We start from the raw sequence: 25,287 nt of genomic DNA, 5'->3' as shown, positions 1-25,287 counted from the left end.
TATTAAGTTATTTTACATTAAAATGATAAATCATAAATTAATACAATTAACATTGAGAAAACATTGTCCGATTAAATTAATCTTTTAAAAAATAACAAACGGATATTTACAAACATTTAGACTGGTATTTATAGTCGAATCTTACATTTAAGATCATCTTAGTACTGTCATCGACTAATCACAGAGCGACATTAACATCTTAAGACATTACTTGAGACGGTCCTGAAATAAAAATCGATTATGGATGTCAGCCTTAGATCGGACAAAAATCCGATCAGATTTTGTTTGAAGTCATCGAAATGTTTGAAAAAAAAAAACAAAATTCGATTTATTTGCAGACATTAGTGCTAAGAATCATATCGTGTATTCTACATCCAAAATTTTGAAACATCCTGTATATTATTATACATGAAAACTTTTTTACAAGAGTACGTTATTGAAAAGTCATGAAATAAATTTACTAAAAAATAAAAAATTATAAAATTACGTTATTTTAACGTTTTGAAATATCATTATTGATCTGTGATATTACCCAGGTAACCAAACGCGATGTGACATTTCGAGTAAACGTATTACATGTATATTTGTTATACATTTGTTGACATAGAAACAAAACATTACGAATTCAGTAACTTGACTATTTACACGTGCAATCAATTAATAACTTAAAAAACCATTAGCAATATTAGTACATATATTATATTGTTTGCGATATAACAACAACATGACAACAATGATTGATAACAAATTGATGCTGTCACGTTACTATTAATTTATTATTGTTAAAGATAGAATTTGTATGAGTTCAATTTAACAGATATAATGCTGTCTCATAATACTCTTTCAAGATGCTTTTTGTTCCTAAGTTAATCTAAATGAGCCACAAGGATTGTTGGTAACATGATAGCAATATTAAGATATTTGGCTATCTGAGTAATTATTTTTCCGTTATTTTAACATTATTACAATGGTCATTTTTGGTCATTTTCTAACCAAATTTTGACATCATTTTAACATGCATTTGTTAGCTGGATATTTTAATCCAATTAAATGTTTTCAGCGTTTAGATTAATAACTGTGGAATGTAGTTTGTGGGCGCTTAATATTAATAAAAATGCACAAAACGCATTGGATTTTCAAATAATTTTGGGTGAACCATAAGATGATCGACGTGTGTGATATGATCGACGAATGTTTATATACTTCAAATACTTATTTAAAAATGCAAGTATAAGAAATTATGCATATTTTGTGCAAAATAAAAAATAAATGTTCTTTATTTAGAAAGTTCTTATATAATTTAAAATTAAATATTTTAAATTATATAATTTAAAATTGAATATTTTAAATTATATAAATAATATTCTTATTGTCAATGATTTCTTTATTATGTATTATGTTACATTAATAATACATGAAAAGGTGTGTATTTCATATCATATTTTACATTATATTTTATAGAACGTAATCTGAGGTATATCTATAAAAATGAAGGCAGCATTTTTATGTATGATAAGGTTTTTTTGTTGATTGACTCAAATTGCCGTATATCCAGATTTTTAGAGATAGCAAAAAATATATAATATCTGTCTAATCACTTGCAATTCGAAAGGTTAAATCGATTCTAACGACAGAATAATGATTCAAAGCTATTGACAAAATTTACAGAATTTTTATTGAAATAGAATACTATAAGGAATTAATATTTTTATTATATGTAAATGAGAAAAAGGCAGGATAAAGCTTTTTTTATCGACATAGTTTGTATTAGGGTTTAGACAAAATATTCGAACACATTGTATGTTTGATCTGTTCAAATAGTTCGAAATAAAAAAAGAGCATTAATTTGAATATTTAGACAGTTGGACAGTTCGAACTTAAGCTTTTGGTCTACATATTGATTTTTTATGTCAATAGCTTATATAGTTCATACAGTAAAACAGATTGAAAATGCAATCTGCATTAGGAACAAAGGAGCAAATTTCTATGAGTTTTTTTTTTTACATTAAAGAGCTATGCACAATAAATGGAGAATTAAAAAACAGAAATCAAAGAATAAGGATAAGGAACAAAAAATAAGGAATAAGTTAAATATGTTGAATAAAGAACATTTTATGTGTTTTCTTTCAATATATTATTCGTTATTCTTTATTTGATTTTCCTTATTTCACTTATTGTGCGTAATACTTCTAATTTTTCAAATTTGAATTATAATAATTTTGAACTTTTTTATCTAAAATGAATTTAAACAGTTCAAATATATTTTCTGTTCAAAAGAATTGAACATTTGATGTTCAATCTTAAGATTATTAATCATTTCACGTTTCTGAATATTAATTCGTATACCTGGATGAATTCTATTGGAATTTATTGTTTTTTTAGATTCGCTGTTTTCTCTGGAATCAATAATATTTCTAGCAAGAAGATAAAGACAGGTAGAGAGGGGGAGGGAGAGGGAGAGAGAGAGAGAGAGAGAGAGAGAAAACAAAATATTAGATGGAAAAATTAAAAGAGAAAGAAAGCGACAAAAGATAAAGAGAAATATTCATTTCAATAAGGAACGGGAGAAAAAGCTTTATAGAAAAAAAAAATAAATATAGGAGAGAGAGAGAGAGAGAGAGAGAGAGAGAGAGAGAGAGAGAGAGAGAGAGAAATATGGAGAGAGAAAAGAACAAAAAATAGCAAAAAAAAACAGAGAAAGATGAAAAAATATTTTTAAAAATGAGCAGAAAGCAAATGAGACGATGTTCATTCTCTTATTTAGTCTAAAGTTGTTTAGATTGAATGATATAGTAATTTCATTCTCGTTACATCTTTGTCAACTAGTAGAAAAGTATGAAGAGAAGGGGAGAGAGAGAGAAAGAGAGAGAGAGAGAGAGAGAGAGAGAGAGAAAGAGAGAGAGAGAAGGCAAGAAAGGTGGAGGATTAAATATAAAATTTCTGTCTTAAGGCAAATTTTGTGTGAATCTGATATTATCTGATATTATGACGAAGTTTCAACCACGAGGAACATTTTTTTCTTGATTATATAATTTGAATTGGTCTTATTCCTCCTCTTCTTCACCTGTACCAGTTAACATGGCAATTAAACTTGGAGTATCGATGAAACCTTTATCATCGATGTACATCTGATCGAATGCGTCGTTTACTTCTTTTGGCGTGAATTTATCACCCCACGTCATTAAAGCATGCCTTAATCTGTATAACAAACATAAAAATCACTTTATATATTTTTTTTCATTTACATGCTCGCATATACGTGTGTGTGTGTGTGTGTGTGTGTGTGTGCGTGCGTGCGTGCGTGCGTGCGTGCGTGCGTGCGTGTGTGTGCGTGCGTGTGTGTGTTTGCACGTGCGCGTACAGTTTTAAAAATATTGCGGCAATATTACATAATAAAATATATACTTAATACTTTATAGTGTCATGATAAATGAGATGGTTTTAATTTAAACGAACAATCGATATGTATACAAGTATTACAAATTAAAAAATAATTATATAAATTTTGCCTTATTAATAACATTTTTATTTATTTGTTTTATACAAATTTATGTATATGTATATAAAATATGTACTAATATATAAAAAATATATTAATAAGTATTATGTACAAAATATATTAATATATAAAAAATATATTAATACGTACTAAAACACGTATATTATTATCGTAATTTTATCGTAAATTTACATTTATATAATTGTTTTTTTAATCTTTAGCACATTTGTATATATGTTCTACAGATTATTCGATTTAAATAATGTTATAATTTTTAAAATTCTTTAAGGAATTAAATTTTGATATTAAAACTTTGTAAAAACGAAATTATAAATTTAAAATATATTTATAAAATTATATTTTAGTTCGAAGAATTTTTTTAATTGAGAAAATTGTTATTACTAAGTATTTTTGAAAATAGCTCCACATGACTAATCATTTAAGTATCAAAAAATATGCATATATACACAAATATTTAAAAACACAAAATTTTAGAAAATTTTTACAATTTATTTAAAATATTGCTGCAACATCATTAAAATTGAATTGCACATTATATTTATATTTTTGTAATGTTTTTAAAATATTTGCAATATATAAATTGCAATATTGTTATAATGTAGTTGCAAGGTTCTGGGCTATATGGTATGTTTTTTTACATAAATTAATTTAGCTTATCATTCTAACACAAGAATTGAGGTACAATTATCACAAAATTAATAGTTTACTAGATATTTTATATTTTATGTCGAAGTATAACAGAATAAACTATTTTGAAAATTATTGATATTCTCATAACTCCATTTTAATACTTTTATATGCAAAATAATATAATAATCATATTGTGTGTGTGTATAAAAAATTATATAATTTTATTTTAAAGAATAGTAATATTTATTTTGACCTTTATCGTGATCTTCATTTTGAACTTGAAAAATTGATTCTTCTTAATAAATTTTATTGTTTGTCCTTCTTTAACACGGACCATACAACTTTCAATGTTTCAATTAAAATACTTTTTTGTAAATAATTTTGTAAATTTTGTAAATTTTATTTACAATTCTCATGTTATGTAAATCCCTATATATTTTATGCCTTAATTTTATATTTAAAAGTCTTAAATATGAATTGGAAAATATGTATCAGGATATTTCTTATTATAATATGCACCTTTCACCGTCGATTTTGCCATTCTCGTCGAATGTCTTGAAGGCATTGATTACAACATCGTCCTCGTCAGCACCTGATTGGCCAAACAATTATATTCAATTTTTAAAACGTTTTTTAATTGTTTCTTCAAATTAATAATATAATTGTACATACCCGATCCTGACATACGAACAGCGAATAAGTTCAATAGTTGAGTGAAATTGATGGGCGCTGGTGCTTCATTAAGCATTTCTTCGATTTCCTTATCAGTTGCCAATCGACCAACGGAGTCAAAGGCTGCGCGAAGATCATTCTTACCAATAATACCGTCTTTATCCGCGTCCATTAGCTGGAATGCCTGTGAACATAACAAAGATAATAAAGTACTTAATTTTTATAAATTTTATTTTTATAAATGTATACTTAATAACTTTTACTTAATAAATGTCACTGAATAACTTTTAAAATTCTGTATGGTCTATATAATTTATGAAATTATGCGATCACATTTGTTCAGAAGTTACAGCTAAAAAATAAACATTTTTCTATTTTTGAAAACTAATTTCATCCCTTAAACATGTTTGGCTGCTGATAAGAAAAAAGTACGTATTAAATATTTCGATTTTCTCTACAAAGTTTTATTGAAATCAGAGAGGAACACTTTTCTTATAAGTTCTTATTATTTGCCTTTAAATGTCTGAGGTTAATATATTAAAGATTTTCTCTCTATTTTAAAACTTTTAATTCTCTCTCTATTTTAAAATCTTTTTTGTGTACATGTTTTGTATATGTTTTGTATATAGTGTAACAGAAGTATAATGAAAGATCAAATTGGAAGATCAGAATGTCATAGAAGATCCCAAATGGAAATAGAATACATTATTAGTATTGCATATCGGATACCGATATTATAATGAAAAATGAATTTTATATTTCAGCACTGTATCTCTGTAGTCGAGAATTAAAATAATATTAATGTACTATTAACTAATGTATACATTGACATTAAATTACAATTTTAGTATAAATATTTTAAAAAATACAGCTGTTTGAAAATTGCCATGAATGGCAACCACCCAGTGTGTATGTAAAAGTTGAAAAAATAAGTGTGTATACAAAGGATTAAATTCTCTTATTTTGATAAAAATACCATGCAGCGCATTATAAGAGCGAAAAAAAACTGAAGTAAAAAGTATGCGATAAGAAATCAACACTGTGACGTATGGTACGTAATAGTCGGGAAAAAAGGGTAAGATGATAAAGTGGATAAGATGACGAATCGCTAATTTTTTTTAAACCAATAACAGATATCAACCCAATATTGAACTCATTAAAGTCTTTAGATAATAGATTATTTGTTGTAGTTTATTAATTGTTTTAATCAGTCCACAAAAGTGGATAATATAATTATAAATGTGTTTTAGGTACACCCATGTATAACATTTTGGCATTTGTTTATAGGAAATGACGTAATTATACTAAATACTGTCGATTACTAATTTTTAAATAAAATCATATATAGTATAGTTAAAAACTATGCATTCATATTTTTTATTTTTTACAGTGTAACCTTTTTATTAAATAAATAAGTGAATACTACGGGTAAGATGACGGATGATTCCAGATGGCGTATTTGTACTTGCAGATTATGTTCTGCAACGAACGTAATTGCGTTAATGTTATGCAAATTAAGTTTATAATTTGCGATATTGGTTATACTGATAATTTGTAAATAAATTTTATCATATGCAATTTATTCATTTTGTTATTTTTAAAAAATAAAGTAATTACTATTAATATAATATATTGTTAAATAAATAAGAAAATTGATGTTTATACAGATAAAGAATAGATAGGTTATAATGTCAATTAATTTGACTCTTTTCGCTACTGAAAATCACATCCACATAGGGGGCAAGATGGCGAAATTGACACGAAGAAAATCAAAATTTTTCAAAATTATAATTTATTTAACAGCTTTTAATTTTTATGTTAGATACAAAAAGCTTTAGTAAATTTAAAAAAAGAATAGATCATTATTCTTACACCCCCCCTCACAGAAATTAGAAAAAAATTGACAAACGTTAGGGTTGTCATCTTATCCCCCTTTCTCCTACTATATTTTAAGTACTTCCAGTACTATATCGACTATCCTAATAAAAATATCATACTGGACAATATTAAATTGGCTAGTAATTAATACTTATTTTAAGTATTAAAAACACTGTTGTTAATACTTTTAATATTCAAAGTAAGTAATAATTACTGACCAATTTAATAATGTCCAGTATTACATTTTTATAATAATAATATTAGAATCTGTAATAGTATCGCGTCGGTACTCAATAAAAGAGAGAATTGATTTTAAATCAATATCTCACTAATATTCCTACTTGGGAATAAACAGAGGAATACTGTTATCTTTAATATGTTCTTAAATTTCTAGAAAAATAAAATTATGAAAAAACTTTTCTTTTCCTACAATTATAAAAAATTATAAATAATAAAATATTAGTATTACTAATTTTTTGTAAAATTAAAATTGAAGGAAAAATTTAGTTTTGTTTATTTTTTCCGAACAATATGAAAAAATTGACTGTAATAATGATAGTAGACTAGATAGTTTGTTAATGAATTACTTAATTATTTATTCAAGTTTTGAAATGTGGAAAAATCTTAAAATCATTGACGGATAAATCCGTAAAGATAAAATTATCTAAAAACAAAGCAAAAATAACGTAAGAAAAAATCAGAAAAAACTTTTTCTAAAATTTTCGAGAATTTTTGGGGGTTAAGAGAACGCTAATTGTATTAGATTAGAATAATTGGAAAAGTCAGAATAAAAAGTCCAAAAGAATCTAGAAGCACACATAAAATTAAGATTGTGTGCGAATTATTGTTCTTAGATCATACCTCTTTAAATTCGGCCACTTGTTTCTGAGAGAACATAGAGAAGACACTGGATCCGCTGCGTTTAGCCTTGCGGCTACCGCGACTGCTTGCTCTGGCGGAACCAGAGTCTTTTGGTGTACCTGAAGGTGGAGTTGGTGCTTTCTCTTCAACTGGTGCTGGCTCAGGTTCGGCAGCTGGTGCCTCCTCCTTCTTCTTAGTTTTCTTTTTCTTCTCTTTATCTGCCTAGAATATGAAATTATTTTGCTAAATACTTTTTACTGTTGTTATACGAAGAAAAATATTCTATTGCTAAGTAAAGCAATTACTGAGATTTCTTTTCTTCTTTTAAGTAATTGTTTTCTTTAACAAAGAGTATATTCTTGATAATAGTTTTAAGATATACTCATATAACAAGTATTAGAAAATCTCAGTATCATGTACTTACAAAAAAAATTTATTTTTATTTCAAGGATATTGTAAAACTGTATTCAAGAAAATCGAATTTAATTTGAATATTTTATAATATATTAATCCAAAAGCCTTCGGCACACGATACAATTTTTCAGGCTAGATCGCATACGAAGCGTCTTATTACGTGTCCTGATTGGCTTGGATGATTATGTTACTAATCGTAAACCAATGATACGTAATAAAACGCCTCGATTATGCGATTTAGTATGAAAAATCGTATAGTGTGCCGAAGACTTAAGAAAGTTTTCTTCTTTAAAGTAAGTATATTTTCACAACTTAAGGGGATCTTAAAGTCGTCCGTTTTATCGCCATTTTTTCATTAAATTAATCTTTTAATTGGCTTTATAGAATTGCAAAACTTTTACAGAATTAAAGTACGCACCAAAATCTAGACGAATATATCTAGGGGAATAATACGATCAATTTAATATAAAAAACGAAAAAAATGTTATTTTTGGTATGTAAAGCTGTCACTTGATGACAATATTTGCTTAATACACAAAATCTACAATATATATGTACAAAATGAAACCGTATTCCTCTAGGGATAACATATAGAAACAATATCACACACACACACACACACACACACACACACACACACACACACACACACACACACACACACACACATATATATGAATACAATGTGTCCGAATAATCATAAATTGTTCTGTATTTCGAGACATTTTTAACATGTCCAAGCATTTGTACCGGTCAATCTACTTTAATTATGCACAAGAATTTACTTTTTTAAAGGCAATTCAAAGATATTTTTAGATAAAAAAATATCAGTAATTTGTTTTACAGGATTTTCTTTATATACAAAAAGGATCTTTTCCTATTTAACATTTTATAAAAAAAAATTTAATTTAATTTTAAAGATAACAAATCATGAATGTATTATTCATCTTCTTTAAAATATATTCTTTTATTTTGATATTTTAGCAATTTTATAAAACATTTAAATACAAAGTTTGCTAAGATAGTAAATTTTTCGCTTATGAAGATGAAATTGTATATTTACTCATATTCTAAATTATAGTTTGTGGCTATCGACTATCAATACACATACATAGTGTAATTTATAATAGATTTCGCTGAATATAAAATAGTATAATTATACTGTATAATGTGTGTGTAAATATAAATAAAAAATGATGTATTCGTACGATATATATATATATATATATATATATATATATATATATATATCGTACGAATATATATATATATAATTAATTGGAAATTTATTGTACATGATTGATAAAAATAAATACATTTTGTATTTTATATTTTTTTTAATATTTATATTATTATATCCAATAAATTTTTATGAATTACATTATAAATTGTTTTTATTCTTTTTAATTTTGTATAAATATTTTAACGACAATTTATGACAGGTAGAATAAAAAAATGCTAATGTTTTTTTATATAATGAGAAATAAATTAAAATAAATCTTTTTGTTAGTTATGATGATTGGTCTTTATATGAAATCGAGAAGCCTGGTCCAATTACCGCATAAGAAAATTCACGGGGCGCTGCCAGTTAATGCCAAAAATAGAATCGCACGGAAAAGCTGCCAGGACGTATATAGAGCGATCACACTCTAGTTATCACACTCTGCCTCTCCTATTACCGTTCTTATATAATTGCTTTTGTACTGTCATGCAGAAATGAAGTCACATTAATATCGGACACACATAAATGTTTTATTTTATTAGTCAGAAAAATATTTTTTACGCGAAATAAAAGTATACTTTTACTTATTTTTAAATGTAAAATGCGTTTTTTTCTTATATCTTACATAAGGATGTAAAAATAAATATTTTGTTCTCATCTAGTTTTAAATATATATAAAAGAAAAGACATCTTGATTTAACGAAAAAGTTAAATTGTACCTGCTATTTTATAGAAATTTAAGCTTTTTAAATTTTTTAAATAAAAACTAAATATTATAAAATGTAATAAAAAATAATTAACAAAATGATTTTTATATTTTAATTTATTTCTCAATATAGAAAAAACATGCACTTCTTATTCTATCTGTAAATTAAAGTTTTGCATAAAAATATTTGTGCAAAACTTTAAAAAAATAAAAAACTATTTATAATATAATACAATTTATATTGAATATAATTCATAGAACATAAAATATTTTATTTTTATGAAATATTTTTATTATGATAAAAGAAAAATAGAATAAATAAATACATTTAAAAATATATATGAAGTGAAAAAAGAAAATCCTCTTTTCTCACACCGAATTTTGTATTAAATAATACTAAATATGTGCTAAATAATTTCTACATTAATTTTTAAATACATTTTTTAATTTTCTACAAATTAATTTTTTATTAAAAATTAACACAATAATATTTATATGTTTAAATATTTTGTAAATATTTTTAAATAATGTTTTATTGTAAAGTTTCAGCAAACAAGTAATGATTTTATACATTTATTTGGAATTTGTGATGAAACTTGTAATATTGGAATTTTTATTTTTGGAATATTGCTTTTTATAATTGAAAAATTTAACGAAAATCACTGTTACACTTCATCATCATGAATACTAACAACAGCAATAATGTCCTCATCATCACTCAACATACATATATCGCACTATGCGTAAGCCATCTTCGTAAAAAGCACTTATATTTGCAATTTGGTGGTGTTCCTGCATCTTGTAATCACAAATATAAATCCGATCCCTTGCATTTTTCTCGTATCCAATAAAACCTTGCGCGATTCTTGAAAACAAACCGGAGAAAGATTGACGTAGAATCTTTTTGACTTACCATGTCTACAGGCCGATTTTCTAAGAGATGGACAATACGAGATGGTTACGACGAACCAACTGTTTGAATTATAGAGCCGAACTTGTCTAAGTAACTTCTGTGGATTTCCCCCACCAGCGTTTCGGAGGTTGGTCCGAGCCCGGGTGCTCTGCTCCGGGTGCAACGTCTATCTGACCATATTTAGTGCGAGTCGCCTCAAAATAGCGACCCTTTCGACGTTTCGACTAAAAGAGTTTGCTAGGGAGTGTAGAACTGATAATTCTCACTTCGACGAGGACGACGATCCATTTCCAGCGCCGAAATATTCATAGGTAGAACTCTGTAGTTAATGACACCATAAGGACTATTGTCATTTATAAGCAATAAATAAAGGCGCGATGATGTATTCCTGATATAATTATGACTTCTGTGTTCTATTTGGGCCATTCTTCTGATTGATTGCGAGTTAATTGAATGCTATGTACTAAAGATAAATTGCAACTGAAGCATATGTATAATCATCAGGGAAATTTTTTACACGACATTATAAATTTGTAGAACATAAAGGAATTTTATCGTTTTAATAACATTTAAAAAATTATTTATTTTACATATAATTTTGCTTTATATCAAGCACAAAAAATCTGAGGTGTGCTTGGCTCAAAATATTCTTTATAAGTGTCAATAATAAAACTAGGTCAGGCTATCTTTTTATTTATTACGTTGTATTTACTTTATTAATAATCTCCATAAAACAATAATATTGAACGTATTATTATCGTAACTAAACTTTCTTTTCTCCCCCCCCCTCTCTCTCTTTCTCTCTCTCTCTCTCTCGGTTTGTAGTACGATATCTTAAGCACGTGGCTACTAAAAATAACTGCCCCTTTTATTCAAGAATGTACGTGTATTTCTACATGTGGTACACCATTGACTTTGCTCCTTTCCCGCTTCCGGTATTAACTAATAAATCTAAGTAATAAAACTTGAATTATGTTAGGTGAGTTTTATGAAGTTTTGAACATTTAACGTCGTTTTTTCCAAAAACTATTGTTTTTATGGCAAAAATCAATAGAACATAAAATTTGTATTTCGATGAGATCTACAACTTTTATTTGAAGTATTTTTCTAAATTCTTATTATTTAAAAAAATTAATGAAAAAAACCATGAGTTTATTAAAAGTTAAATATTTTTAAAACTAGCCGTTTCCATACATTCTTTTGTGGAATTCGACTACATTTAGTAAATACTACATGCCTATAAAATTTTTAATGCCAAAATTGGCATTAAAATACCAAAGTACTACATGCCAATATTTCAAATATTTGTCATTTTTAAATATATATTATACTAATATATATTAAATAAGTTTTACTAATTTATATTAAAATGTTAATTATTTAATAAGTTTCTAACAAATATTAATTATAATATTTATTTCATAAAAATAATTATTGTTTAATTTATTGTTAGTTGCAATATCAATTTTCTACATAAATTAAATAATTAATATTTATTTATTAGGAATAAAAAGAAAGGCTTGATTAAGAAGTTTGAAGTCACGAGTTCTTGGATGTAAATTTTATAAACGTGGCTCTGAATACTTCTTTTTTATATTTATATGCTTTTTGGGGGAAGAAAACGGAATTTCATGTGTGAAATTATTATCAGACTTAATATTAAATTATATTATCTTATTTATTATTACTAGGAATATTACAAATATATCCGCTGACAATAAGACAGATGCACTACGGCGAACATTGAAGTCTGTAATAAATATTAATCATAATATTAATTTCAATTATGAACTAATTATTTTTGATTTACCTTTTAACTGTAATATTATTTACTTATTGTATAAATGAAATAAATTACTTTTGTCATCCGGATCGCGTACACCGCACTGTCGATGTCCCAATGAATTCTTTCTTTTTGTTGGTATATAACCGGGAATGTATAAACTAGGAGTTTCGAGTTTGCCAATGGACATAAGCCTACTAAAGTCTTGTTCCAATTTATTAGCAATTGGACCTGAAGACAAAATCATGAAATAAAAATATAATTAATTAACAATAATAAACAAAATTAAACTGGGTACTGACATGCACTGTAAAAAAGTACCTAAAATTACATAAATAATACATACAAAAGTTTCATTTTGTAATGAAAATATTTAATGGGTTCTTGCAAAAATTAGTAAAAAGAAGTTACCAATACCAATATAAGTCTCCACTCTTATTTCTTGTATATTATACATTGTATTTTGTCAATATATTAATAAAATAATATATTGATAAAAAGATGATTTGTTTGGACAATTAAAAAAATAGAAACTGACAGTTTACACACAAACTAAAAAGTACATTAAGATGTATCTATTAAATTAATAATATCATCTTATCTTTATATATTTTGTCGCGCTTTATACATGTATGTTGTGACTTATGAAAGACATAAAATATTTGAATAAATTGATAAAAAACGGTTTACATCAAAGTGAAAGGCTTCTAAGAATCTTCATATATTTATAACATACTAACATTTTACAGATGATTCATATTGAAAAAGAAGTAAAGGAAAATATATTATTATTGCCTGTCATGTTAATTAAAAAAAAAATTTGTTTATTAAAACCAACAAGTAACAACCTTACCTTTGAAATGTAAAAGAAATTGTATGCATGCGCCATTATGTAATATCTTAGTCTTTCGATTATCGATGGACAACATCCACTCAGGAATACCCATCACTTTTCTTACTTCCTCTAAGAATTGTGCTCTGCAAAAAGAAGATATAACATAGAGTAAAATGCTTTTTTCTTATTTACGATAAATTCTATCTTACAAATATATACCAAGTAAAAAATAAAAAATGTACATCAAATATATTTAAAAATGTAAAAGTATATACATTATTAAATAAAAGTATTTAAAAATAGATATGAAATCAATCTATTATATTACATCCATCTATTATATTATCAATCTATTATATTATAATCAATCTATAATATACTATACTATATTATAATTAACTACAATAAGATTACTGACAAGGGAATGGTCGGAAGTGTTCATCAATTTTAAAGAGCTTTGGATACGTTTCAGATTCTATGATATAAAGCATAAAAAATATAACCCATATTTTTTGTCGGCGTATCTCAACGTTTAGGAGTTTTAAAACAATCGCTTTTCTACAAACATTTTTGTGATAAGTATGTGCTATAAATGTAATACATACATATACGTTTACGAACAAATTTTGTATTAATTTAAAAAAAAATGTTTTTTTAGATTATAAATACTGAAGTTTTTGATAGTTCAGGTAATAGAGCCTTAAGATTACACTAAGACGCTCTTAAAAATAAGATCAGTATAAATATTACCCTTTAATATTTACTGTTATTTTATAAATAAATAACTTACACCACAAATCGCGGTGGTTTCCTAATATTTACATATTTTACGATATTGTTATCGGGCTCAATATTTGTACAAGCGAATCTGTTGCCACTAAAATCTTTATCGAAAATAACAATGGATTTGCCCATTGCGGATATCGGTCCACCAAGAGGAAAATTTGAATCTGTAAATATTAGTCGTTTTTCTCCTATATTAATGGGTCCTAAACGAGATGATATGTCGCCAACGTAACATCTAAGTGGTAAATCTGGGCCGCATTCTTTTTTATAAAGATCATTCTAGAAATAAAAGAAAATAATTATTTTTATAAGTACATTTTTTCTTAACCACAGTAAAAAACGGAGTTTTTAAAATAAAAAATCGTGAAATTTTTATTACAAGAAATTTTGTTTCTTAAATTTCTAATATTGGGCTACTTTAAATAAATGTCCATGTACGCATAAATAAAAAGAATATTTATTGAATATTACATAGCGCGAGATTAACACGAGGCACGAACCTACGCGACAGACTTGTAAGACAAACAAAAAGGTAACTAGATAGAAAAAAACTATCGAGCATGAAAGAAATAATTGCTGGAGTAGAAATACGAGTTGGCGCAATATTATGTAGGCTGGTATTCATAGTCGGGTCTTATATTTAAGATCATCTTAAATACTGCCTTAAGATGCTAATACGGCTCTGTGATTAGTTGATAGCATCTTAAAATTATGACGTGATAATCAAATTTTAATGACGAATTCGTATTCAGAAGGCAAAAATACGTAGAAAATGACTCCGCATTTGTGTTGCAAAAATAGTGTCGGACAGTATTATAGAACAATGTTCCTGAAGACATTTTAAAACTTGAAATCTCAACTTTCAAAGACTTAAGTCTTTTTTTCTATACTTTTTTCTGATTCTTAGTTAGATGACACAAATTCCAAATCAAATTCTAGATAAGAATCATCATTGAGATAAAACTTAATATTTTTAACAATTATTGTTTGAGAGTTGAGACATTTTTAAATTTAAAAATACTTCTCGAACATCGCTTTATAATTATTTTCGAAAAGTTCATATACATTTGTGAATATCATCCTTATAAAACTGAACAGTATTACATTTTTATAAGGGCAATTTTTCAGTCAATTTGATATAATTTCTGTGCTTAGATATTATTGTATTAACTAACAATAAGTTAAAAAATAATCTTCAAAAATCAATAATATATTTACGTTTAACGGATCGGCTAATTGTGTAAAATAGGGATTCCACGTGTATCCTGCTGCGACGCACCGAGTGTCCTTTACTTTTACCGCTGCATCTACACCCACGGGGTTTACGTATATTGCCCAATTGTGATTTTTTGTCTAAAATTAAATATACAATTTATAATATGCGTTAGATATATCAAATAAACTTTTTTTTTCTTACGATATTGCGATCATGCTTTCCAGGATGTCGTAAATTTACTTCAATTATCGTCTCACTTTGGCTACCATCTTTATAAACAAGTTGGGTCTGTAATTGTATATTGTCTCAGAAATGTATATCTTTTATGTAAAATTTTTATATAAAATTTTTATGTGACAAATTACCATTTTTATATAACCGTATACGAAACCTTGTGGATGATGAAACGATGCTATAGCATGTAACTCACTGGCATCGGTTGGAGAATATCCTCTTTCTATAGTGGAACACGCCCATCTAAACGTGAGAGATGAGATATCAGTGCTATAAAAAAAGTGAAATAAAAGTACACAAGATATAAAAAAAACATTGAATGATTCCCAAATATAAAAAAAAATTAACTATTATCTAATTTATTAGTGTGATTATTGCTATTCGAATCATGGTCTAATTATACAAAACACATATAATTGTATCAATCTATTACTCTGATTACCTATGGCTTCTGGTATCTGTTATTTTAGCAATATGCTTACGATTTGCTAACAGAATCTGTTCACAGAATTTGGCAGCAGATTAGTGACAGAAATCGAGCAAGAATTGTACACGCGAGCAATCTGACAGCAGATTGATAAAAATCGAACAGAAGTTGCAAATATTGCTCGATTGCTGTTGTCAGTCTATTGGAATAACATAATCAATCAAGCTTTGTCATATTTTCGATGGCAATTTGCCGATATCTTCTGATATTACAGATTCTGCAATTTGTAGCCTTTTGCTGACAATGGTTGATAGTAGGCATTTGGCATGATCTACTTTCGACAAACTTAGCTATTTGAACCAGATCATGAATTCTAAGAAAATGTATTTAGGCGAAGAATTAACAATTATTTTGAAACTATTTAGATGTTATGATGATTTTTTTTGTTTTGCTTGGATGTTTTCAAATTTACTGTATGTGATAGATTTTATAATACAAACCTTTTGTATTGCAACATTTTATATTACCAAATTTTCTAAACATTTTTGTTACAACATTTCGTATGACATTTAGTAAGTTTTTTTTTCAGAATTGTTATACATGAAATATGAAAGATTAAAATCTTCTTATAAAATTAATGCTATGAGAAATTATTTTTTATTTTTAATTAATTTGAAATTTCAAATCTATTTTAAAATCTCAGAAATTCTTCTACATTATACATTTTATTATTAAAACTACTTACCTTAATTTTTTTTCTTTTTTATGAATCACTATACTACGTCCTAATATACTTCTCGGACCAAATAGAGAAAGCATTGTGTCGTTGTACGCCATCATGTATCTTTTTTTATTATCCAAGGTGCCGAATTTTCCACTTAAATCACCCGACTCATATTGATCCAACGTACCTTCTTCTGCTGCTGGTATATTGTTTATATTGACACCTAATGGATTCCAGTGTCCGTAAAGCGATGTTTCCTCGCATGGAAATTCTAAACCATATTGTACAGATGCCTATAAAATATTGTGTATAATAATATTTGTATTAGTATAGATATAAAATATTGTGTGTGCGTACGTGTGCGCAATAATGTCTAACAAAGCAATCGGGATGTAGGCAATCGGAATGTAGGCAATCGGGAATGTAAGCAATCCGGGATTTCTGCAAAATTTGTATCCAAACGAAGCTGTAGGCAATCCGGAATGTAAGCAATCGAAACTCACTCTAATATATACAAATATAGTTTTGCTGAAAAAGATACTAATATAAAATAAATGTTACAATTTCTGACTCAGTATAAATAATGCTACATACAATATATTGTACTATATAATACAATTATATTATTAAATAAGAAATTATACTGCGGTTATATTATCAGTTTGCTAGGAAAATATCGTGAATAAAGTATTCTATATAATATATGTAATATGACAACAATGTCACAATAATATTATTTTTCCATCTATTATTACAATAAGATATAATACGAATAATATCATGTCTACTATATTAAAAGCTATTCTTGATTTATACAAATAACAATAAATTGATAAAATTAAAAGATTGCTAATGTAGCAAACTTTTATTTATTTATTCTAAAAGGAGCTCAATTTATATATTTTATATATACAATATTATATATATATATATATATATATATATATATATATACACATGTATATACGTGTGTGTGTGTGTGTGTGTGTGTGTGTGTGTGTGTGTGTGTGTGTGTGTGTGTGTGTGTGTGTGTGTGTGTGTGTGTGTGTGTGTGTGTGTGTGTGTGTGTGTGTGTGTGTGTGTTGACACACATGTGCGTTGCCGCAAATGAGTGCATAAGTTTCGAAATTATTTGCAAAAATATTAATCACTAGTGCGATTTACAAGATTGTTATCAAATGAATCAAATACAATATGCTTGATGTAACAACAATCTGACATGCTATTTAACATGCCTATAAACTTTTGCATTTCTGCCGTTACACTATATTGGCAAGCCATATCAATTTAATAGAAATTAAATTTAATACAATCTCAGTGACTCTTCTAGGAAATTGTAAAATAAATTTGCTGGTATGTTATCGGCATATTGTTAATATTTGCTATCTGGGTACTACACACAATCTTTATACGTGGCAATTAATATTACCATATGTACATGATATCCGCTCATTTTTCCGTCAAGCCCTTCGAGCGATACTTCCACGTTGGTAACATCGTATTCGGTCTGTTGCAGAAACTCTAATTTTCCCCTTAGGGTTACTTGTTCGCCATTACCGAACCAATCTCTAACAACCGCTTTACGTCGGTAAACACCATCAATACTAAACATATAATCATATTGTTTATAAGATAAAATGTAGTTTAATCTAATTCATTGCACGTTTATTATATTATTACATGGAACAAGCCAACCGATTTCCCCTCGCAACTGGACCATGATCATCATAAATAACTAAACTTTTGCCAAATAATGTGTGAACTCCCGATAAAGATAACATCGTATCCGTAAAAAGTTTGCGAGTTAATTCTGAAGCATTGACTTTACTTCCAGCAATTTCAAGTGTCCTATGTCTCGTTAAATCACCCAAGCGACACAACGAGAGTTCTGTAGCAAAACAGGAGCTCGAATTCCAGTCTATCTAAAATGTTGTAGGAGAAAATGAAATATCCTACATACATGCATGCATATGTTATATATAAGTAATATGAATATCTAATGTACTACAAAATAATATGAAATGCTTACGCTTAGTTATTTCAAGGAAGAAAATTTTATACAATTGGACTTTTGCTAAAAAATTTGACACATCTTTACTTTTTTGGAATAGATCATATTTTTTATAAATATAATAATTTTTTAAAAATATTTTATTTATAAACATACGTTACACATAAATTTAAGAATTTGAAATAAAAAAAATTGAAATAAAACAAAATTACGCATATTGCAATTCTTATTGCAGTCTAGTTTTCAACATTCTTTTGCATAGCAAATATGATATGAAACGAATCCGTTTCAGTATGACGAATTAAAACAATGGATAAGTATAAATGGCATGTATATTGGCGTTATAATTATTTTTTGAAAATGATGTCTATATCAAAAAATAACTTTATCATATGACATTAAATTTGTATTAAAGTAACATTTAACTTTTTCATTTAAAAAATTCAAAATTTTTGAAGAAATTAAATAGTGGAAAAATTATTATAATTTTTTTTAGTTTTTTGAAAATTATTATTATAAAGTGGTTTTTAAATTATTTAACTTTTATTTAGAACGTTTTTTCTATTTCTTATAATTTTAATGATATCTGTTTTGAAAGAAAAATAACGATTGTCTTTAAAAAAATATTTTATCTCCCTAAAAGCGAAAAGGCATGTACAAAAAAAATGTGTCCCTTATTTTTAGCCTAATATGTACAACATATTAAAAACTAAAAATCATATATGAACATTTTTGGAGGTTTCCTTGTTCCTTAGAAACAACTTAAAGATATCTTTAAGCTACATTTGCTACGTCATGATGTTTTTTTTTCTATTAGCACATCTTACATATTTAAAAGGCATAATTATTTTTAAATTATAACATAGAAATATTGCAACATAAAATATTACGTACAATTAAATTTTAAATGAAAAATATTAAACAGTTTTTAAATTATATAATTGAATTATAAAATAAATATTTATACTTCAAACAGATTTTTCTAATTTTTTATAAATATTTAAATTTTATTTTAACAAAACAAACCTTCTGGCTATCATCTTTATACAATTATTCCAAAATTTTCTTCAATGTATGATACCATTATTGTACAATATTTACATAATATGCCTTGAGGAAAAAAGTATAATTTCTTAGTTTGTAATTTTTTAAATATTTAAATCAGAAAATTGTAAAATTAAAAACTTAACATTTTGATACCTTATATGGATTGTAAGGTAATCCGGTACTCAAACATCGACCTGTCCAGTTGTAAAAGTCTTTTCCCGGTGAATTCTCATGTATCATCCATCTAAATAAATAAATTACACACACACACACACACACACACACGTTATTTATGGTATAAAATTATTTATTTAATTATGTTTATTTAAAATTATTTCTTTATATAATAAATTCAAATAACTAAAATTATTTTATAAAACAAGATCTTTTTTTACCTATGGTTCGCAGTATTATTTATTATATTGCCATCTGCATGAACGAGGTACTCTATTATTATAGTAGTGTCCATTTCGGGTTCGTCTCTAGGTTGTCGGAAAAGTATCCGACCAACAATGGGATATCTAAATATCACTTCCGCTGTATTCATCGACATTTGCCAATTGGTATGCAGTGTATAAAGTGTGAACGTGCCACATACCCACGGAATCATGCCTGTATTATCAGTCTCATTGTATCTAACAAGAAAATATTTTATAAATGCATTACAAAAAAAACTCTTAATATATATAATGGAAGAAGCTATAATGACAACCTTATATAAAAAATAGGGACTTCTAACGGTGCCGTTTTCGAGTTACAGCAGATAAAAATTCGCAATATAATAAAATTTTCACGCTCGCGAGCGCGAAAAACATGCATTGAGCAGCTTGGTAACGGGCATGTTGCTTTTGTATATATGTACACGCTGTTGTTATGTTTATGTCATGTTTGTGTTATGTCATTGTAAACGGAGAACCACCTTAATTTTTTATTTGTGTGTAAAAGAGTTCGTATATGGGCAATCAACTTTATTTAATATATTACGTGTACAACGAAACTTGTGTGTAAGAATGTGTATGTGCAAATGTACATCATCTTTTAATTTTTTATTTGTGCACAAAAGAGGTTGTAAGCAATTTATTTGTTGTAAAAAGTTTTGTACGCAAGAGATTTGTTGGTAAACGGTCTGTTGGCAATCAATCCTGTTGGGACTTAATTTGTAAGCAATTGGGGTCCATTCAAATAAAAATATTTAAAACATTTAAATATGAATATATTTAAACGTCTAGTAATGTATGTTTTAAAAATATTTGTATTATGTTCATGGACATTTGAACAAAATGAAAACCAAGTCGGATGTTTATTAGATATTGTTAGCTATCTAGGTAATGTCATTTTTCAACGTATTTGAAACATTATAAAAATGTTCTCATTACTTCTAAAACAAATAATTTTTATTTTCTGTTTATTGAGGACCCAAACAATAATTTTTTACGATTTATTTGTTTTCCGCGCGGGTACCAAAACTAACACTTTTTTAAACACTTTTCTTTTCTTCAACTTATTGTCGAACATCTTGAATAACATAAAATAGCTAAAAAATCAAGTTATATAATAAGCATGTGTTATTAAAAACGTTCTTTTTGCACGTGCTTGTGTCCAAACTCTATTATATTATACATAAATTTGTTATATTGCAATGTAAATTCCTTTAAAATTTTATAAAATATTTACATAAAATATTTTTTTAATAAGAGAAGCAATTAAATAAATAAGGTAATGTATTAAAATTATTCATTCTGTGTAGTGTCATGAATCAATTACTTGTAAAGAACTAAAGATCTGTGAACAATACTGTGGATCCCAGAAAGCGGTAGATATGTATCCCAATAAATTCCACTAAGTTTAGCACTTCCAGGTAAAATATCATTATGATATGATCCTTCTTTCCGATCTTGAAGCTTTCCAGATAAATCACCAATAGCATATTGGTCTTGAGTACCGAGACCTATACAATTCAATTATGGAGTAATTAAAAAAAGAGTATTATTTGTATGATTTAAATTGTTTTAAATTTTGCAAATCAATTTTTTGTTTTAAATTTTACGAGTCTTTTTTGTTACTCGTTGAAACTGGTTCTTTTTTGCGTAGAAAGTTGCTGATTTCTCACGGGACAGTTTTCTCGTAAATAACTCTGCATTACCGCACCGATCAAACGTGTAGGAATAGTCGTATAGAAATATTTTCTGCACGATTGATAATTTTTTCACATTTTTCTCTTCATTATCACACTCGTGCTGTGTCACATGCATATCAAGTTGCCATATCGAGAATCCGGATTGACCACGTTGCAATTGACCACAATCATTTACAGCAATAAATGCTTAGAGTTTTTCTGTTGGACCGCCAATTAGAAAAGTTGTTATCAATTGGAACTTGGTCAATCGGGGCGCTCCCGTCATATTCATATGGTAACTCTCTCAAAATTACCGACGGGCTAACTTTGTCAATTCATGAGGATCCAAGTCACTCAAGGACCATCCTTCGACGCACAGGTAACAATTCCAATTTTTTCCAGGTATACTTTAATTAAATTACACACTTCCTCATTCTTTTTAAACTTTTACGTATTATCACATGAATATATGTGCATTTGAGTTTTTTTTTTGTATTTAATATTTTATTTGGCTATACACATTTCGAATTATACAAAATTAAACAATAGCATGGGATTTTGTTACCCTTACATGTTTTGATATCTCAACATGCCTAATATGATCTCTTTTTCGAAGTTTTCATATTGAAATAGTTATTTGATAAGTTGATTGTAGTTTTGCTAATCTACACTGAAAAAAAGAAGTTGAATCAACAAAATCAGTGTAATTAAAATTGATTTTATTAATTCAATAGCATTATTAATCAAATTGATACTTCTCATTTTTGTTTTGTTAAGTAGAATTTTTATTTTAATTGCATTAGAAAAATATTATTGTGTCAATTGTATATTTACTCTTCTCAAATAAATAAGTACTTACGTTAATATAAAATTAATAATTTTGTATTTATGCAATTAAATAAATACTTTTTATTCAACTAAATTTTCTATTGCACGAAACAAAATATAAATCAACAACACTAGTTTAATTAGAATTAACTAAATAATGTTTGTGACAGCCGGTGACGTCGACGTTTAATTGAAACAAGTAATCTTTTTTTTTTTATTCAACATTCTTTTTTTCAGTGTATAAATTACAGTATTAAAATTCTATTTTATATATATTGTGTGTGTATAATATATTCTACAAAATGTAAATGAGAGCCATGAAATATTATCTTTATTATTTAGTAATCTTATTTATGATTATTTAGTAATCTTATTTCATTTACCTGCAGGTGGTGTAGTTTCTTCATTAATATTTAAAGGATTGAACAATTTTTTAGTAGTTAAACATGGATTAACAGTAACTTCAACATTTTTTGCTCTTGGTGGTAACTCGTGAATCCTGTAAGATGCTATTTTAGTGGCATATCGTAATCTAACTTCCAAATCTTTTATTGTTGTTAACGAAATATTGATCCACGTTGGATTAAATGGTGTTTCTTGGATCGCCGTAACTTGCCCTTTGATACCATGTGAATTAATTATGGCCCTGAATATCGATTAAGAATTATTGTTTTGTAAGACATTCAGTATTCTTATAAAAATTACATGTATATACACTGTCCGACAACGATTCGTTCCTAGGCATCCTTTGCGTGATAAGGGGAACGTAAAAAATAGTCACGGCGCCACCAACCGGTAGCGGCAGATTGGATATATTTATCGACCTTATTATTGATCCCTGCAAAATAGTTATTAGATCGAAAGAAGTCTACGTTTTTCTTACAGCGCGAAAAGGTGCCTAGGAATGAATTGTTGTCGGACAGTGTACATACATGTAGCCAAGTTATAAATTCTGTATCTAAGAAAAAGAGATACATTTTATTATTTATAAAATATAAAGCGTAAAATGTATATTTGTTTTAGTAAATAAACTAATTACAATATAAAAAGTTGTAATTATATTTATCAATTTGTTAATTTTTTATCTTATTTGTTCCTTAGTTATTATTTTAATATAACAATAATTATAATTGTTTAAGATGTTTCCATTATAAACTCACAAATTTTTTTTAACGGTTGAGTTACTTTAGCATTACGCAAAACTTCAACGTTGCTATATCTACACAAAAAAAAGTAAATGATTTAATAAAATGTGTAGTTGCGGGTTGGTAACTACACTAGTCAAATATAATAATATTTGCTGTTAATATAAGTACAATGTTGATATTGCAATAGCATATATTATTGTATTGAGTATATCTGTAGTTAGCAGCCCACAACTACACATTTTGTTGAATCAATTTTTTTTTCTTCGTGTATTAAATAAGCCTCGATATTTCGAGGAGACTTAGAATAAGTTTTTCTCATTTAAATATTTAGAGAAGAGTTTGTTAACTAATTTTCCTCAAAATATCAATGTTCTAAAAATTGATTTTGTGAAGGTAAAACTAATAATTGTATTGATTATTTAAAGAAATTTATAAAGGCAAAAAGTTAACAATGATTTTTTGTAGTTATAAAAAGATTTTTATAACTACAAAGACTTTTATAACTACACTAGATTTTTATAACTACACTTTAAGAATCTCTAGACGAAAGTGATTTGTTAAGTGTGAAAACATTTTGTATCGCATGAAAACCAAACATGGTTTTTTTAATTTAAAAAAGTAAAAGTTTGTTATCATTTTTCACAAGTTTCCTATCCTATCCTATCCTATCTAAAAAAAGGCATGTAAAGTCGATTGCTCGCATTTCTCGAAGATCATTGTTGTCGCTTTTCCGCGATGCCAATTGGTTCTCTCGCTGCGCTTACTTCGTGTTGCAAGAGTAGCTGTCATTGCAATTGAATTTTGACAGCTGTCAAATTTGTATAAATATTATCTATACATTTATTGTTGTAATTTATTTTTAAAAGGTAAAAAATAAAAAGTTAAGTAGCGCGCGCGAAGCACGCGTCTGTGGTGTCTAGTGGTATATAAACTTGAAATATTTTTTATATTCTTTGATAATAATGGTATAAATATTTATTTTAAATATTTTTATAAATGTTTATCATAATTTTTTTAATACCTGACAAACTCAGACATAAAAATATGTACAAATAATTTAGGTCCGAAACGGACCAATCTCCAATTTAGTTCAAATTTTGGAAATTTCATTTAGTGAAAAAAAACATGCAAGGATTTTTGGCGACTCAAAAAAAATTTTTTTTAATGTCGGTAAGTAGAAAATCCATAATTTGTAGACAAAAATTTAAATGTGTGTGTGTGTGTGTTTGTGTGTGACCACAAACACACACGAAGCAATGTCTTCGTTTACTTTTTTTATGGGTGTACTTGTAAAATGAGTAAGTGTTAATTCCGTT

The 25,287-nt window shown here is 26.9% G+C and overlaps 3 protein-coding genes and 1 long non-coding RNA gene across 7 annotated transcripts in view; 2 read left to right on the top strand and 2 right to left on the bottom strand.

The window, feature by feature from the left end:
- Positions 1-25,287, top strand: part of LOC105835489 (sodium/potassium-transporting ATPase subunit beta-1) — a 42,449-nt gene that overhangs the window by 8,159 nt on the left and 9,003 nt on the right. For 2 of the 4 annotated variants that reach the window (XM_036289339.1, XM_028195255.2), the window contains one exon: positions 1,061-1,298. The exons of 1 other annotated variant lie outside the window; for it this stretch is intronic. In XM_036289339.1, coding sequence (XP_036145232.1) covers positions 1,061-1,161 — 101 coding nt within the window. In that variant the 3' untranslated portion in view covers positions 1,162-1,298. Of the gene's footprint in view, positions 1-1,060; positions 1,300-25,287 lie in introns of those variants that run through there. One more of the 4 variants, XM_036289337.1, reaches the window with a different exon arrangement.
- Positions 1,367-10,922, bottom strand: LOC105835488 (myosin regulatory light chain 2). Its single transcript, XM_012678812.3, has 5 exons — positions 10,817-10,922; positions 7,562-7,783; positions 4,823-5,006; positions 4,670-4,742; positions 1,367-3,198 (listed from the first exon to the last, which is right to left on the bottom strand). The coding sequence occupies exons 1-5, from the start codon at positions 10,817-10,819 to the stop codon at positions 3,045-3,047; spliced, it is 636 nt and encodes a 211-aa protein (XP_012534266.1). The 5' UTR covers positions 10,820-10,922; the 3' UTR covers positions 1,367-3,044.
- LOC114255735 lies at positions 5,013-7,099 on the top strand. Its single transcript, XR_003626924.2, has 2 exons — positions 5,013-6,117; positions 6,213-7,099. It is a non-coding gene; the product is annotated as an uncharacterized LOC114255735 (long non-coding RNA).
- LOC105832902 overlaps positions 12,476-25,287 on the bottom strand; it is a 25,356-nt gene continuing 12,544 nt past the window's right edge. The window contains exons 6-19 of the mRNA XM_036289336.1: positions 23,207-23,469; positions 21,644-21,827; positions 20,275-20,514; positions 20,033-20,123; positions 18,502-18,743; positions 18,251-18,425; positions 16,843-17,114; positions 15,802-15,913; positions 15,638-15,724; positions 15,439-15,573; positions 14,225-14,499; positions 13,453-13,577; positions 12,675-12,830; positions 12,476-12,566 (exon numbers count right to left, since the gene is read on the bottom strand). Of these exons, the coding sequence (XP_036145229.1) occupies positions 12,481-12,566; positions 12,675-12,830; positions 13,453-13,577; positions 14,225-14,499; positions 15,439-15,573; positions 15,638-15,724; positions 15,802-15,913; positions 16,843-17,114; positions 18,251-18,425; positions 18,502-18,743; positions 20,033-20,123; positions 20,275-20,514; positions 21,644-21,827; positions 23,207-23,469 (2,443 nt within the window). The 3' untranslated portion in view covers positions 12,476-12,480. The remainder of the gene's footprint in view (positions 12,567-12,674; positions 12,831-13,452; positions 13,578-14,224; positions 14,500-15,438; positions 15,574-15,637; positions 15,725-15,801; positions 15,914-16,842; positions 17,115-18,250; positions 18,426-18,501; positions 18,744-20,032; positions 20,124-20,274; positions 20,515-21,643; positions 21,828-23,206; positions 23,470-25,287) is intronic.

This window comes from Monomorium pharaonis, chromosome 7 (genome assembly GCF_013373865.1).
Source record: "Monomorium pharaonis isolate MP-MQ-018 chromosome 7, ASM1337386v2, whole genome shotgun sequence".
Lineage (NCBI taxonomy): Eukaryota > Metazoa > Arthropoda > Insecta > Hymenoptera > Formicidae > Monomorium > Monomorium pharaonis.
This window is presented reverse-complemented; position numbering and strand designations above follow the sequence as displayed.